General features: G+C 40.2%; 1 protein-coding gene across 3 annotated transcripts in view; it reads right to left on the reverse strand.

The window, feature by feature from the left end:
* The window catches only part of smurf2 (SMAD specific E3 ubiquitin protein ligase 2), a 218,587-nt gene that overhangs the window by 53,366 nt on the left and 148,821 nt on the right, over positions 1-16,400 (reverse strand). For all 3 annotated transcript variants that reach the window (XM_041216961.1, XM_041216960.1, XM_041216962.1), the window contains 2 exons: positions 12,705-12,788; positions 7,439-7,641 (listed from right to left, as the gene is read on the reverse strand). In XM_041216961.1, the coding sequence (XP_041072895.1) occupies positions 7,439-7,641; positions 12,705-12,788 (287 nt within the window). The remainder of the gene's footprint in view (positions 1-7,438; positions 7,642-12,704; positions 12,789-16,400) is intronic.

Consider the following 16,400-nt stretch of genomic DNA (forward strand, 5'->3'; position numbering starts at 1 on the left):
CACCTGGTCACCTCTTCGAAAAGTTCAATCCAATTGGTCAGACATGACTTACCCTTAACAAAATCATGCTGACTGTCCTTGATTAATTCCCTCCCTCAGAATTGCTTCCAATAGTTTCCCCACCACAGAGGTTTAGACTGACTGGCCTGTAGTTCTGTGGTTTATTCCTTCCTCCCTTCTTGAATAATGGTCCCACACTGCTGTCCTCTAGTCCTCTGGCACCTCTCCTGTGACCAGAGAGGTATTGAAAATTATTGCCTGGGATACAAATCATCTGATTTATCTACTTTTAAGCCTACCAGGCCACTTAGCACCTCCTCCCTTTCTATGCAAATTTCTTTAATTATACAGTCCTTCTGCCTGATTTCCATGCCCACGTCGTCCCTTTCACTTGTGAACACCGAAAGTATTCATTTAAAACTCTACCTACATCTTCCGGCTCCACACACAAATTACCACAATGGTCCTTAATGGGCCCTACTCTTTTCCTAGTTATCCTCTTACTCTTAATGTACTTGTAAAATAACTTTGGATTTTCCCTTATTTTACCTGCCAATGTTTTTTCATGACCCCTCTTTGCTCTCTTAATTTCCCTTTTAAGTTCCCCCCTACACATTCTATACTCCTTTAGGGCTTCCGCTGTTTTGAACTGTCGGTATCTGCCATTAGCCTCCCTTTTTCTCCTTATCCAATCCTGTATATCCCTTGACATCCAGGGTTCCCTGGGTTTGTTGGTCCCACCCTTCGTCTTTACTGGAATATATTGGCCCTGTGCTCTCCCTATTTCCTTTTTGAATGAGTCCCACTGCTCTGACACAGGTTTACCTAAAAGTAGCTGCTCCCAGTGCACCCTGGCCAAATCATATCTGATCTTATTAAAATTGGCCTTTCCCCAATTTAGAACTCTGATTTCTGGCCCATCCTTGTCCTTTTCCATAACAACCTTGAATCTAACGGAGATATGATCACTATCTGCAAAATGCTCCCCCATTGATACCTCTACCATTTGCCTAGATTCATTCCCTAAAATTAAGTCCAGGTCCGCCCCCTTTCTTTTAGGACCTTCGACGTACTGGCTTAAAAAGCTCTCCTGGGTGCATTTTAAGAATTCCGCTCCCTCAAAACCTATCATACTATGACTAACCCAGTTAATGTTGGGGAAGTTAAAATCCCCCACTATTACTACTCTATTATTTTTACACTTCTCTCTGAAATTTGCCTACATATCTGCTCTTCTATTTCTCTGACTGTTTGGAGGCCTATAGTACACTCCCAGCAATACGACTGCTCTTTTTGTTTTTCAGTTCTACCCATATGGCTTCATTTGACAGCCTGCTAAGATGTCATCCCTCCTTACTGCTGTAATTGATTCCTTGATCAATATTGCGATTCCCATCTCCTCTTTTACCTCCTTCCCTGTCTTGCCTGAAGACCATACATCCTGGAATACTGAGCTGCCAATCCTGCCCCTCTCTCAACCCCGTCTCTGTGACAGCAATGACATCGTACTTCCATGTGTTAATTTGTGCTCTCAACTCATCTGCCTTATTCGTCAGACTCCTTGCATTAAAATAAATACCACCCAACCTTGTCAAGCTCCCCTGTGCCTTAACTGGCCTATAATTTCTATGCCTTCCAGACTCACTTGCTCTCTCTCCTAATTTTGGCTGTGCATCTCCCCCTGCTGAACCTCCTCTCAGGATCCCATCCCCCCCACCAAGTTAGTTTAAACCCTCCCCAACAGCACTAGCAAACCTCCCCGCAAGGATGTTGGTCCCATTCCGGTTCAGGTGCAACCCATCCGCCTTGTACAGGTCCCACTGCCCTCAGAAAAGGTCCCAATGTCCCAGAAATCGAAAGCCCTCCCTCCGGCACCATCTCTCCAGCGGTGGTGGTCACTCAAAGTTACAACTTGGCAAAATGGAGAAACGTAAAGCCATTGGAAGTTGAAGCAACTGTAGACTGCTTGCTATAAGGATTGTGGTTGTGGAGAGTGAAATGTGAGATAAATATACAAGGTTTCCTTCCTGTAGTTTAAAGTACGAGTTGCTTGCAAAAAGAAAATAGTGTGTAGTCAATAGTGCTTTTAGGCATGAAATCTTGTTGTGTAATCCTTTTCAGTTATTAACTGGAAGTTCAAATTTCTTTTTAAACATTATAGATCTCTATGGAGATCATAACACAGACTAAAAGCATTATTGACCAAACCCTATTGTCAGAGGCAACTTATACTTTAAACTACAGAACAGAACTTTCTCCTTTCACTTTTAATATGACCAAAAAAGCCAATTCACAGGTACATTTTATTCGATCCTTTAAGCAGTCATTTAATTTTCCTGGAACTAGCCCAAAGTGATTCTTAGCTCCCGAGGGTTTACTTACATTCCTTTCCTTTCCCAGCCTGGTAACTCTTAAACCTCAGAATGGTCTTTCAAGGTGAGGGTTTTTCTTGGGAATTCACCCTCTAGCGCAAGCTAGGCAAATCTTCCAGCCTCGTTTCAAATCCTCACAAATTTGGTCTTTTCAATCAGAGCCTGAGTTTCCCCCTGAATTCCTGTGCAGTGAACCAGAGATTCGTGGCCTGTGGCAGACTAACCATGCCTGAGTGTTTCAAGAATGTTTTTAGGGAAGCTTGCAACCCAATCTCTCAATGGTTTCCCAAGGACTCTCCTCTCCCAAAGTCCATCTTCATGGTAACGTGAACATGATGGACCTTGTATCCCAGTATAAATGCTGATTAGTGATTCTTGAGACCCCAACTCTCTTTTCTCTTGGAAATAAATTAACCGTTTAAAGCATAACCATTTGCAATCCAACATTCTCAATATCTTCCCAGGACTTTGGAGATTAGCAGTCTATAAACAGAGATGCTGCTGCCATTGTCTCTGAATGTGAACACCTTACATCTGCTTTCCAGCAAAACAACCCAGCCTTCTCTTAATCTTTAATAGCCACGTTACCCATGCCTGTTGTTAGGCAAACTTCAGAACAGGTCACATGGTGCCCTTCATTTTATCCTAAATGAAAGACAGTCGCAAAACATACTCTTATAAACTTCATATTTGCAACATGGTGTAAAGGTTACAGGTGTTTTTTCTAACAAGCCAGTATAACACGGCTGTTGTAACTTGATGACTCGTTAATTTTTATTCTCAACACCCTCTCAACCCAAATTTCAAAGAATTTTGGCTATGCAGCGGTTCACAGCAAACAAACAAGAGTTTGCTGCTCCATCCCAACAACCAATCTATTTAAAATAGTTAGGATACAGGCAATGCTGGCAAGACTGCATTTACTGCCCATCCCTAGCTGCCCTGAGGTGCTGGTGGACTTTCTCCTTGAACTCTTGCAGCAATGATGCTGAGCAACAGCAATATATATGAGATCTGGGCTGGAGAATTCAAATAACAGTACATATGTGGGTGTTATAACCCTGTGGAGCCCTAACACTTCAACTGTCATTTGAACTTAAACAACAAAATATTGGGGATGCTGAAAATCTGAAAGACAAACAGAAAATGCTGGAAATACTCAGCAAGTTTGGCAGCATCTGTGGTGAGAGAAAAAGAACTAATGTTTCTAGTCATTGACTTTTCATCTGAGTCCTGAGCATTTTCTGTTTTATTTTATTCTTTGAATTTCAATGGCCAGAAGTTTTGGCAGACAAATCAAATCTTTAAACCAAGATATTTCAGTATTGGTGGCCCCAGGATTTTTAATAATTAATGCAAACATTGATTTAAACTTTTACATGTGTCAAAGGATTCCACAGCATGAACCTAATTGGTTCACATAAAAAAAATTTAGACACTAAGAGATGTTTATTTTGGTAAATTATTTTAATAGTTTACCAAATAGTTTAGGGAAGTCTCATGGCATCAGGTCAAACATGGGCAAGGAAATCTCCTCCTGATTACCATGTACTGCCCTCCCTCAGCTGATGAATCAGTGCTCCTCCATGCTGAACATCACTAGAAGGAAGCACTGAGGGTGGCAAAGGCACAGAATGTGCTCTGGTTGGGAGACTTCACTGTGCATCACTATGAGTGGCTCGGTAGCACCAATACTGACTGAGCTGGCTGAGTCCACATGGACATAACTGCTAGACTGGGTCTGTGGCAGGTGGTGAGGGAACCAACAAGATGGAAAAACATACTTGACCTCATCCTCACCAACCTGCTTGCCGCAGATGCATCTTTCATGACAGTATTGGTGGGAGTGACCACCGCACAGTCATTGCAGAGACGAGGTCCTGCCTTCACATTGAGAATACCCTCCATCGTATTGTGTGGTTCTACCACCGTGCTAAATGGGATAGATTTCGAACAGATCCAGCAGCTCAAGACTGGGCATCCATGTGGTGCTGTGGGCCATCAGCAACAGCAGAATTGTACTCTAACACAACCTGTAACCTCATGGCCCGGCATATCCCCTACTCTACCATTACATCAAGCCAGAGAATCAGCCCTGGTTCAATGAAGAGTGCAGGAGGGCATGTCAGGAGCAGCACCAGGCATACCGAAAAACGAGGTGTCAACCTGGTGAAGCTATAACACAGGACTACTAGCATGCCAAACAGCATAAGTAAAAAGTTATAGACAGAGCTAAGCGATCTCACAACCAACGGATCAGATCTAAGCTCTGCAGTCCTGCCACATCCAGTCATGAATGGTGGTAGACAATTAAACAACTCACTGGAGGAGGAGGTTCCACAAATATCCCTATCCTCAATGATGGGGGAGCCCAGCACATCAGTGCAAAAGATAAGACTGAAGCATTTGCTACAATCTTCAGCCAGAAGTGCCGAGTGCACGATCCATCTTGGCCTCCTCCAGAGATCCCCAGCATCACAGATGCCAGTCTTCAGCCAATTCACTTCATGTGATATCAAGAAACATCTAAAGGAACTGGATAGTGCAAAGGCTATGGAGCCTGACAATATTCCAGCAATAGTACTGAAGACTTGTGCTCCAGAACTTGCTGCGCCCCTAGCCAAGCTGTTCCAGTACAGCTACAACATTGGCATCTACCCGGCTAAGTGGAAAATTGCCCAGGCATGTCCTGTACAGAAAAAATGGGACAAATCCAACCCAGCCAATCAGTCTCTACTCTCGATCATCAGTAAAGTAATGGAAGGGGTCATCAACAGTGCTTTTAAGCGGCACTTGCTTAGCAATAACCTATCCACTGATACCCAGTTTTGATTCCGCCAGGGCCACTCAGCTGCTGACCTCGTTACAGCCTTGGTTCAAACATGGATAAAAGAGCTGAACTCGCGAGGTGAAGTGAGAGTCATTGCCCTTGACATCAAGGTCGCATTTGACCAAGTGTGGCACCAAGGAGCCCTAGCAAAACAAGTCAATAGGAATTAGGGGGAAAACACTCCACTGGTTGGAATCATGCCGAGCACAAAGGAAAATGGTTGTGGTTGTTGGAGGTCAGTCATTTAGGCTCTAGGACATCAGTGCAGGAGTTCCTCAGGGTAGTGTCTTCCACCCAGCCTTCTTCAGCTGCTTCATCAATGACCATCATAAGGTCAGAAGTAGGGTTGTTTGCTGATGATTGCACAATGTTCAGCACCATTCGTGACTGCTCAGATACTGAAGCAGTCCATGTCCAAATGCAGCAAGACCTGAACAATATCCAGGCTTGGACTGACAAGTGGCAAGTAACATTTGTGCCACACAAGTGCCAGGCAATGACCATCTCCAACAAAGAATCAAACCATTGCCCCTTGACGTTCAATATCATTATCATCACTGAATCCCCCATGATCAACATCCTGGGGTTACCATTGACCAGAAACTGAACTGGGCTAGCGAAATAAATACTGTGGCTACAAGAGCAGGTCAGAGGCTAGGAATACTGCAACGAGCAAGTCACCTCCTGACTCCCCAAAACCTGTCCACCATCTGCAAGGCCCAAGTCAGGAGTGAGATAAAATACTCGTCAGTCACCTGGATGAGTGCAGCTTCTACAGCACTCGAGAAGCTTGACACCATTCAGGACAAAGCAGCCTGCGTGACTGGCACCACATCTTCAAACATTCACTCACTCCACTCCCGATGCACAGTAGTAGCAGTGTGTACCAACTACAAGATTCACTGTAGGAATTCACTAAGGCTCCTTAGACAGCACCTTCCAAACCCATGACCACTACCATCTAGAAGGACAAGGGCAGCAGACAGGTGGGAACACCACCATCTGGAAGTTCCCCTTCAAGTCATTCACCATCCCGATTTAGAAATGGATCGCCGTTCCTGCATTGTTGCTGGGTCAAAATACTGGAACTCTCTTCCTAACAGCACTGTGGGTGTACCTACATCACATAGACTGCAGCGGTTCAAGGAGGCAGCTGACCATCACTTTCTCAAAGGCAACTAGGGATGGGCAATAAATGCTAGCCCAACCAGCAAAGCCCACATCCCGAGAATGAATTTAAAAAAATGACATTATGAGCCACTGGCTTCTTCAAAGCAAATTTACTGCCTTACGAAACTTAGTCTTAACTACACTTGCAGTTCCTCAAAGCATAATGAACTTCCTTTTTTGGTGCCCTTCCAGTTTCAACAAGGACAATTGCAGTTTTCAACAAAGATATATCAAAGATGTTCATCTCAGCTTCTTAAGGCCTTGATTCTGTAGACAAATTTTCCTCCCATATTAGCATGGAAATCCCCAACTGTGTAAATTGACTCATTAATTCCTTAGCTGCAGAGGACCTCAATCGTACCTGCAGCTTTTCCCATCAACTGTGAAAGGGGAACAAGCAGCAAACCAAAAAAAAGGAAGAGAAAAAGAAAAGTGAAAGAGAGTGAGATAGAAATAAGTTAAATTGAAAGTGTAAAAGAAAAATTAGACAAATAAAGAGCGATAAAAAAGTAAACCTTAGAATGAAGGTATAGAGGAAGAGAATGAATAAAGGTGTTCACTTACACCTTTCCCACAAAATGTGAATAGGACATGAAAGGCTTCACCAGATCACAACTGCAGATTTTTTAAAAATTGGAGAAGTCGGTTGAAAAGGAAGAACATAGCAAGATCCAGGAAAAGCGCAGAAAAATATTAAATAGTTGAAGATCTAACATCAATCCATGGACAATACAAGGGCAGCATAAATGTAAAAGCCTGTCAAATGGTACAGTATGGGTGAATGGAGAGATGAGGATTAAAGTTGTGTTTTAATCTCTTAGCTCTCTACACACATCAACCCCAATCCCAGTCAAGAAAAGAGCTATTCAAAGTATCCTTTTAGTTTTGTAGATGTCATTAGCAGGAAACAACTGCCTTTTGTATATACTGCCAATATTGTGCACAGCAAACCCTGCTTATAATACTCAAATAGCCAAAATCATCTATGGTGCAAAATAGGCTTGTGACAATATCTAAAATTACATCAGTTAGGCTTCTATCTATAAAGGGAAATTAAGTGACTTACCATAACCTTCTGGGAGATCAGGCGGGAGATGTAAATGTGTCCGACTCATGTAGTTTCTGTGTCTTTGTGATCTCACTCTTCTCTCTGCCATCCTTGGGTCAGGGGTCTGTCCACACGAGGCACCATTAGCTGGTGTAATTGGAGTATTCTCATCCACTATGCAACTCAGTGGCCTGCCAGGACTGGCATATTCAGAGGCCGGCCTATGACCAGGGGGAGAAAGAAAACAAGTGTCACTTTATTATTTATATAGAAATACTTAAGTACAAAGTCATTCTAAAGTCAAAACTAAGGTAGCATAGAATCATAGAATGGTTACAGCTCAAAGTGGCCATTCAGTATTCAATCTGTCATGTCCATGTCAGCTCCCTGCAAGGGTAACTCACCTAGTCCCAACCCCGTGCAAACGTATAATAAAACCAAACCTACACCCAACACATGTAGCCACACAATTTTCATGAAAACATGGGTAGCAAAAGAGAGGTGAGGCATGGGTGTACTCCATTTCCTGCAGTGGGCACTCCAGGTGTCAATCATATTGTGGCACAAAGACAGCAAGTGAAGGATGAATCTTTGCTTAAAGGGAGAAAGAAAAGACCTGGGAAATTTCAGGCATCCTCCTGGTTGAGGATAGGATTGAATATTTGGGGGCACTGAAAGGGAAAAAAAGAGAAAAAAATGAACAAAGGAAGCTGTTAAAATGATAGTACTTTAATAGATGGTGTGCTGTGGAATGGTAAGACACGGGTGTATCTCTACAGTATTTAACATAAGGAACCAGACGGGAGCTCTTCCACGCGTTGGGATGGGGGGGGGGGAATAAAAGATACTGCTTCAACTTATGGCGGTTGGAAGGGAGAGAAAACAAGCAAAGGGACAGCATTGAAAAGGGGCCCTGGAACAGGTTAGAAAATAGCACGAGGAAAATGTTTTAAATGGCATGTTATTTGCAAAAATAGGTATTTATTGTTTTAAGTCGCTATGGGTTTGACAATGCTTTACAAGTATTTTAAGAGTTAGTACCAAGGTAAACTGAAAATACACAGATAGAAAAACAAATGTTCATATTCTAAAAGCTTTGCAATTTGAAATTCAGTTATTAAGCTAATACTGAAGACTAAATTTTGTAAGGAAATGCCCAATAAAGATTTTGTTTGTATTTGGAGACTTATTTAATTAATGTTTAAGTGTTAACACATTAAATCAAGATTTAGCAGGAAGCTTAAATTCAAGTGTGCCAAGATGAAGATAGAGTGTAACAAACTGGATTCTACAGCATCTTAACCATAATGAAAAACTGAAGAGAGTTTTCAATAAATATTTGTACATAAAGTTCAAAATTTCAAGTGCCTTGCTCAGGTCTAATGTGTCAGTTGAGTTATCTGGAAAAGGCACCAAATGGGCTTCCTCATAAGAAAGAATTTTAAAGAAGTGAAGAGCAAACTGTCACATACCACTTCTGCCAATTTCTGGTGCATAATTATAGACTGGCATTGGTAACAGAAGCTTTATGACTAGACAAACAGCATGTAACATTTGCAGGATGAGAAGGAATGTAACCAAATTAAGAGAATTTTCCTGAATAAAAACTAGTTGAAATAAGATGTTGCCTACTTCAACTTCACTGTCAATGAAATCCCCATCCATGTTTTTCAATTGATTTCTCCAACTCCCAACTCAACCCAACATATTCCTATCAGTCATAGGACATTGTTACCTCAAAACTCAAAAGCTTTCCTCACTAACTTCTCAAGCTACAACCTTTGCAAACTCCAACTAATCAAAAAATCCATCACTTGCACCTAGGCTCACAGAAGTGCCTCATCAACCTACACTGTTTCCTGTTCTTCAACATACCATTTGTAAATTTCTTTTCCTTATTTACAAATGTCTATGTCTTGCCCCTCCCTACCTCTGAAACTTCTTTCTACACTATGTCTCATGCAGTCCTCTGACTCTGGCCTATTGTTCATTGTCCATCAATTCTCCTTGAAGTGGCTGAATTTTCATTCACCGATGCTCTGCACTCTAGAATTCCCTCCCTAAACTTCTTAAACCTGCTGTGTTCCTGCTTGTCTTTGAGCCTCCTCAAAACCTTTCTTCCTAAGGTACAATGGTGAACTTATCTAACTCTTCTGCTACTGCTTGATCCATGTTCTCCAATATGAATGAGGCACTGTAGAAAGTTCTTTTACATTCAAAGGTAGAATATAAATTAAAGTAGTTACTGGAGCTTTAAAGCATTTTGTCTTGAGTTAGTGATTCAAAGTGTTCCCCATTTTGAGTTCCATATCTCAGCCATGACGACAACAGGAGGCACAATTCATAAGATTTAAGGGAGGAAAAATAAATCCAAGTTAAAGGGCATTAACTGTAGCTGCTCTGGTACATCATCTACAAACCAATTAGACAGTAGCATTACTGAAAGCTTGCTGTAGATTAGCCACTGCCCTCTGATGGTGCCTGGACCTCATCCTTAGTTTCCCTCCCTTTTGAAGGTGCTCACTGTTGCTTGGACACAGAGTTTCATAACCACTGAGATATCTTCTGGCACCTTGACAAATAGCCATTCTTGCTTTGTGGGCCTACACTGTAAAAATCACAAGATATTTGAACTGTTGACAGTGTCACAGTCAAGTCTGATCCAGCTTTCATCTAACATCCACGCAGCTGCACTTTCCAGAAGTCATTGTCAGTAGCCAGGGTACTGAGGTCAATTATAGAATGCTAACTGTCGTGCCACCAGAAATCCACTAACTCAGTGCTGAATAGGAACCTTAGAGGTTCATGTGGTTTAAAACCACATTCATGATGAAAGTATCCACTGAGCCAGGAAAAATAAAGAAAGAAAATAGTTGAAATCTGATAAATATCCAGTGATCATGAATTCATTTTAGTAAAAGATTCACAAGTTACAATGTGAAACAATGATGATCTTTATTTAAAGACGAACTAAACAAGTTAATCAGCTGAAACTCTAAGAGCTGCCCCTCCCCCTGCCTTTAAGGAAGCAACTGAAATAGAAAGACCAGCTTATGCTCACATGACTCACATCCGTCATGTTGCATGGCAGGAAAGAGTCAGATATGGTGGAATTTTTGAAGGAGACTGTGGTCTGAATGTCTGGTGATGTCATGGTTTCTTCGTTTATCAGAGATTTTAAAAAAAACTGTATTGTACAACACAACTTTTGTTTCTAAATCTATGCACGTAATGCATGATAACAAAGGCATTAAATTTGACCCTTAAAGGGGGTTTGAAGAATAGTTTACATTTTCCATGTTAAGGCACCACTGCCCTACAATTTCCAATTGTTTTCTGCTCAAAATTTCACAGCAATGAAGCGTCCCTACCACAGAAATTTTAGCCATAATAAACAATTTTGTAAATTATATATTGAGAGGGGAGGAGGAAGGTAGAAATCAAAATTAGGAACCATGTGGTTTATTGACTTCAAAATACACAGAGCCAACAATTAAGGACAAAAATTGAAGCTAATTATTATGGGGAGAGACATAGGTCCTGAATTCTCATTATAAACATGCCAAATTTTCGTAGATGTGTTTAAAATATCATATTTAACATGCCCCATTTTTAATAGAAAATTGGGCTCAAAAACTTTCTTACTGGCTCCGTTGGTAAAGTAACCAACTAATCAACTCATATAACTGACAAACCCAGGTTCAATTTGTAGTCAGTACTGGAATAATAAATCTCAGCCAGGCACCACTATGCTGGGGGAAGATGGAGTTGGGGGTAGTTTGAAAAGGAAAGGAATATCATCCTGGGATCCCACTTCTGACCAAGACCCAGTGAACCCTGCTGAAAAGGATTAGGTTAGAATTGGCCTTAACTGAGAAGTCAACATTTATCCCTCTGAAGTTGAAGAGTTGGTCAACACTCACTGACTGGACACAAACATGAAGAATGATCAAACGCTAGATTCTGGATGATGCAAGCAGCCTGTGGGATCAAACTCAATCACTCAACACTTTCAGGAATGGAGGATGCGAGAGAGTTGGGACAAAAAAAGTGCTCAGAAGTTCTTTTGTAGTGGGTTGATACAATAGAGTGGTTCACTCTGCTAATTCAGGGGGTAGTTAGGATTCAACCGTATTGGTATGGGACTGGAATTGTATGTCGATTAGACCAAATAAGGACAGATGGGGGGGAAAGGATACCTAGTGCCTAACTGTAAGGAAATCTAATAGCTTCATGGTCACTTTTACTGATATCAGCTTTTTATTTCCAGATTTCAAATTCTCCAACTGCTATGGTGCAAATCAATTATTAGTCCAGGCCTCTGAATTACTTGTCCAGTGATATAACCCACCACACTAATGGTGTTCTGGTTAACTGTATTTAGCTGCATCTTTATTTTTCAAAAGGCTACATTTCAATCAAGGTTTAAAGCTTTTCTTATGTACATAAATAGCAAAACACGAGTCCATTTGCCTGCCATAATTTGCTGTCACTATCACTCTGTTAAACTTTTTTTTAATGTCATATTTTGTATTTTAGTTGTATAAGGATATTGCACTAATTGCAGTGATGGAACAGTTTTATTATTGTATGTTTCAAAAGCATGGTGGGGGCCTGCAAATTTACTTATGCAGGGTGACTAGATTTGCGTATGGTCAAACTAGGTAAGTCACTAGGAAACAAACTGCAAAAACACATACTATATTGATTTCTGACCATTGTTTAGTACTTATCCTTTACAAAGAATTACATTACAGAACACTGGACAGTGCTTTCTGTAGGTTAATCACTTATCCATTACATTTAAAGGATTTTAATTTCCTATTCAGTTCCTTGGACAACAACAGATCCAATTACAGACATTTTAATTAAAGATTTTATTCATACCATAGTTCAAACAAAGCAGAGTGCCATCTTTACAAGTACACTGTGGAGCAAGGGCATTAAACAGTTGTAGTGGAGAAGCTTTAAATAAATCATTTAAATTTAGAATGGTTGAAATTCTGAAAAAACAAATTATGAAAAGTGAAAAGTAAAGAGGTGCTGAGTGATGTAGGAAGGCAACACATGGAAGGATGCATATTCTTTCCAAGGAAAGGAGAAATACATGAAAGGAAGGATATTAAAAACAAAACGTGCATTCCACTTTCACGCCCCATCATGCCACTTTCCTCCAATAATCATGTTTAAGTAGTCAATGCAGCTTTAGAAACATATTAACCAGGGACAGACAGGCCTCAGATTCAACTGCAGCGGAAAGCAATTGCTACTATTCTGGGCTTACCGAGTAGGCCTCTCCCACTGAGTCGTTCGTGTGATGTGGTTTAGATACTGTATCCGACCTGAGGCAGTTCTTCGTTCTTCCCAACTAGTCAACCGAAACAAAGAGAGTAGTAAGTGACATTTCCTGGAAACAGGGATAGGAATGTGTCCAAAACCAATATAGGAAACAATTCAATACTAAGAAACAGTTATCAAGAAATGCATTCCAAAACTTAGTTACAAACTCATTAGTTGCCAGAATGTAGCCTGTTCAGGTGGACTGATTATAAATCACATTATCTCGAGTCAGAAGTATGTAGGTTCAAGCCTCATTCCAGGACAAGCACAATCTATACGACACTAATGCAAAACTGAAGGGGATTGCATTGTCCATGATAAACTTGTGTGGATTGGACATCAAAATATAGAGTGTGCCTGCAAATTTCGGTGGATGTAAAATACCCCATACAACTATTCAAAGAACAGGGAGCTATCCAACACCACCAAAATAGTTGATCTGACTACACTGACAAGCGCCAAATCTCAGGGAAGGAAAATTTAAATCAATGTTTCCATTTGTAGTTCAAAGCCCCATATCACATTTAAATCCACCTTTCCTTAATTTGTGGGCACCTCATGCTGGGAGCATCAACAGCCCTTGTTGATCTCGTTTGGAACTCATGCTGCTAAGACAACAATGTTAAGAACTGTCCTTGGCAAATAACGAAGGACACAAAATTTGAAAAACAAATCCATTGAGTAAGAAATAGCAGCAAAAGGTGTGATCAAGTTTCCTGGGTTTTAAAGGCTGGATTGTCAGCGTTCAAAAACCCAATTTGGACACTGTTTAAATAAGGAATATTAAAGATTAGGCTAGGAAGGTCTTCTGAATCACAAAAAGCTTTGATCTAGAGGCAATCTGAAGCTTAGTGAAATAAAAATAATTAGAAGCTATTTGATTTCTAAAAGGAATTAGATGATGAAACCTCTCCTTTAAACAAGTACACGCCAGCTAAGGACTTGTGCATTTTTGTTTCACATGTAGGAAGCTGTTTCTTTCTTTTTTCATAATTTGTTTTAAAATTATTTTCACACAGAAATGTTCTATGGAGCCTCAATATTTCTACATTTCCTTCGTACAATGGTGAAGCAGATGCGTTTTAGTGACGTTAGCGAAAAGGATCTCCTTGGAGTCTGTCTGCTTCTTATCATTAGCAGTAGCCTCCTTTCAGGTCAACTGCCAGCAATGAGTACTGAGATTTTGATTAGGTCCAAGGAAAGCAAATAGCAAATTTGTTTTCTTCCTTAAAACAGTGAGGGGCACATCTAGCTGGAAGCATTGACTATTCAAAGAATCTAATCCTACAGTTATGCCTTTTGCATTTTAGTTGTGCATATTCACAGATAGTTGAATTTTTATACTTATTCAATTCAAATTCCAGAACATGCTATTTAAACTCACTTGATCCACGCACAGTTGTGGTTTCGGTCAATCCCCTTAGGCTATTATACCTTTCTAAGCTCAGAATTATAAGATCAGCAATCCATTTAGACGCACAGTCTAATAATGGAGTCACGGTGTCAAATCGAGAAAAAAAAGGAGCGCATTAATTATGTCTTGCAAAAGATGCCACCTGACATCATTATATTCATTATTATACGCACCAACAACACCCACCAGAGATAGCTTGTGATGATCAGATATAATACATGAATTCTACATATGTTAACAGGTCAGCAATGTGGATAATTTTAATTCCAACTAGAAGTTTACCTGGAATTTCATTCCACTCGGCATAGGCCAAGGATCAATACTGCTTCTGAATAAGCCTAGCCTTCAAAGTAAGCTCAACCAAAACTTAATTGAAGCATAAAGTTAGAACAAAAGCTAACACCACCTACTGTGGGCTCTGGACTAACTTTGAAGCAGAACACACCAAAGCCAATATTTTCTCAGCACAAGAATAAAGCAACTAACCCATCATCTTCAGTGCTGTCTGCAAACTGTTCTTTTGTGCTGTGACATAAACCAAGCAAGGTGCATAGGTAAACTAGTTAGGTGAGAAATTTTCATTCTGGCTTATAGATTGGGTAAGAGAAACACAAATGTAACAACAATAATACTTATAATTCATTAAAAGAGATGGGCAAGTTTCTATTGCAACAGAAATTTGAAGATTATAGGATAAGGCTAGGATAAAATCGGGTTCGAAATGGAATTCTAATTGAAATTATGGTTACATTGGATTGAAGTTGAAGATTGGGAGGCAAATTAATGTCTAGGACACTGATCCAGTGGTCTTGATTCAAGATGAATGTGCCAATCAGCCAAGTGCAAATTTCTCATTCCTCATATGTATCGTGACAAAGGGTTCATTTTCTAATTTGATCATCATTCACTATATCTGGTAGTGTGAACTGGAAGAAAGTGCAAGAAGCAGTATTTGGAACAAATTACAATCAGCTTCATTACAACAAAATTTTCAGTTTGGTTAATAGCTCATATCTCAAAGATCGTAGTCTTAGATCCAGAGGATTCTTTGCAATTATATCACTACATGAAATGAATACTGAAATCACATGATTTAGATGACATTTATGTAAAATAGTTTCCAAATTTTTTATTTTAATAATTGAAAGATGTTACTATTTTATTGGTTTTGCAGAAAAGACGCAAGGAATCAGTACAGTGGGGCTTGGGTGCATGACCATGTTATTAAAGTTAAAATCTTTCCAGCATCAACAAATGGAAACAAATAAATGTCAGGCATAGCTTAGAATTTTTCACAGTTGACCAAAAAAACTGAGGAAAGGTCATGTCCAGGGTACTCTCTCACACTTCTTGGCACATGAAAAGAGGAGTACCCTAACAGATATGATTGGTACATAGCACAGGGAAACCAATCAGCAAAGGGAAGATCAGAATATAACTGATAGGAGAAGTAGACCATACGGCCCTTCAAGCCTGCTCTACCATTAACTAAGAACATGGTTGAACTTTCACATCAACTCCATTTTCCAGCCCGATCCCTATATCCCATTATTGCCTCTGCCCAAAAATCTATCAATCTCAGTCTTGAATATGCTCATCGACTAAGCATTCTTATCCTGGACTATGACCCCTGGTGCAAATTGGTAAAGGCTGAGAAAGTGGAATTGATGTAGATATTCAGCTTACTGAATAGCAGAGCAGGCTCAATGAGCCTTATGGCCTTCTTCTGTTCTTATTTCTGATATTCTCACCCTCTTTCCTTTGCTCTAACCAGAGGAAAGAGTCGCTCAGCATTTACCCTCTCAAGCTCTCCAATAATTTTATACGATTGAGATCATACACTTCCATGAAATAGGATAGCTTAAAGGGGAGCATTACCATAAAGAAAGAAAGTAATTTAATTCATAACATGCAAAAACACAATCAACTTCAACCTATAGGGCTGAATAAAGTCAAATTATTTCCGATATCCCATTGTGGCCCTGCAAATTCATGTCGACAAAGCTTCAGCTTAAATGACCAATGAAAGCAGCTTTTTAAAAAATACAAATAGTGGCTTTGTATACCAGTATTCTCTCATTACCATGCCCAGTGCCTCAAAACTATTGGTTTGCTTCAACAGAGTGAGCAGAAATTTTTTGAGATTTTTTCCCCCCCCCCGAATCCATTACCAAAGTTCAGGTTTTCACTGCAGTAGAACTTCAAGGGATATGTACAAAAAGGATG

Source organism: Carcharodon carcharias, chromosome 22 (assembly GCF_017639515.1).
Source record: "Carcharodon carcharias isolate sCarCar2 chromosome 22, sCarCar2.pri, whole genome shotgun sequence".
Classification (NCBI taxonomy): Eukaryota; Metazoa; Chordata; class Chondrichthyes; order Lamniformes; family Lamnidae; genus Carcharodon; species Carcharodon carcharias.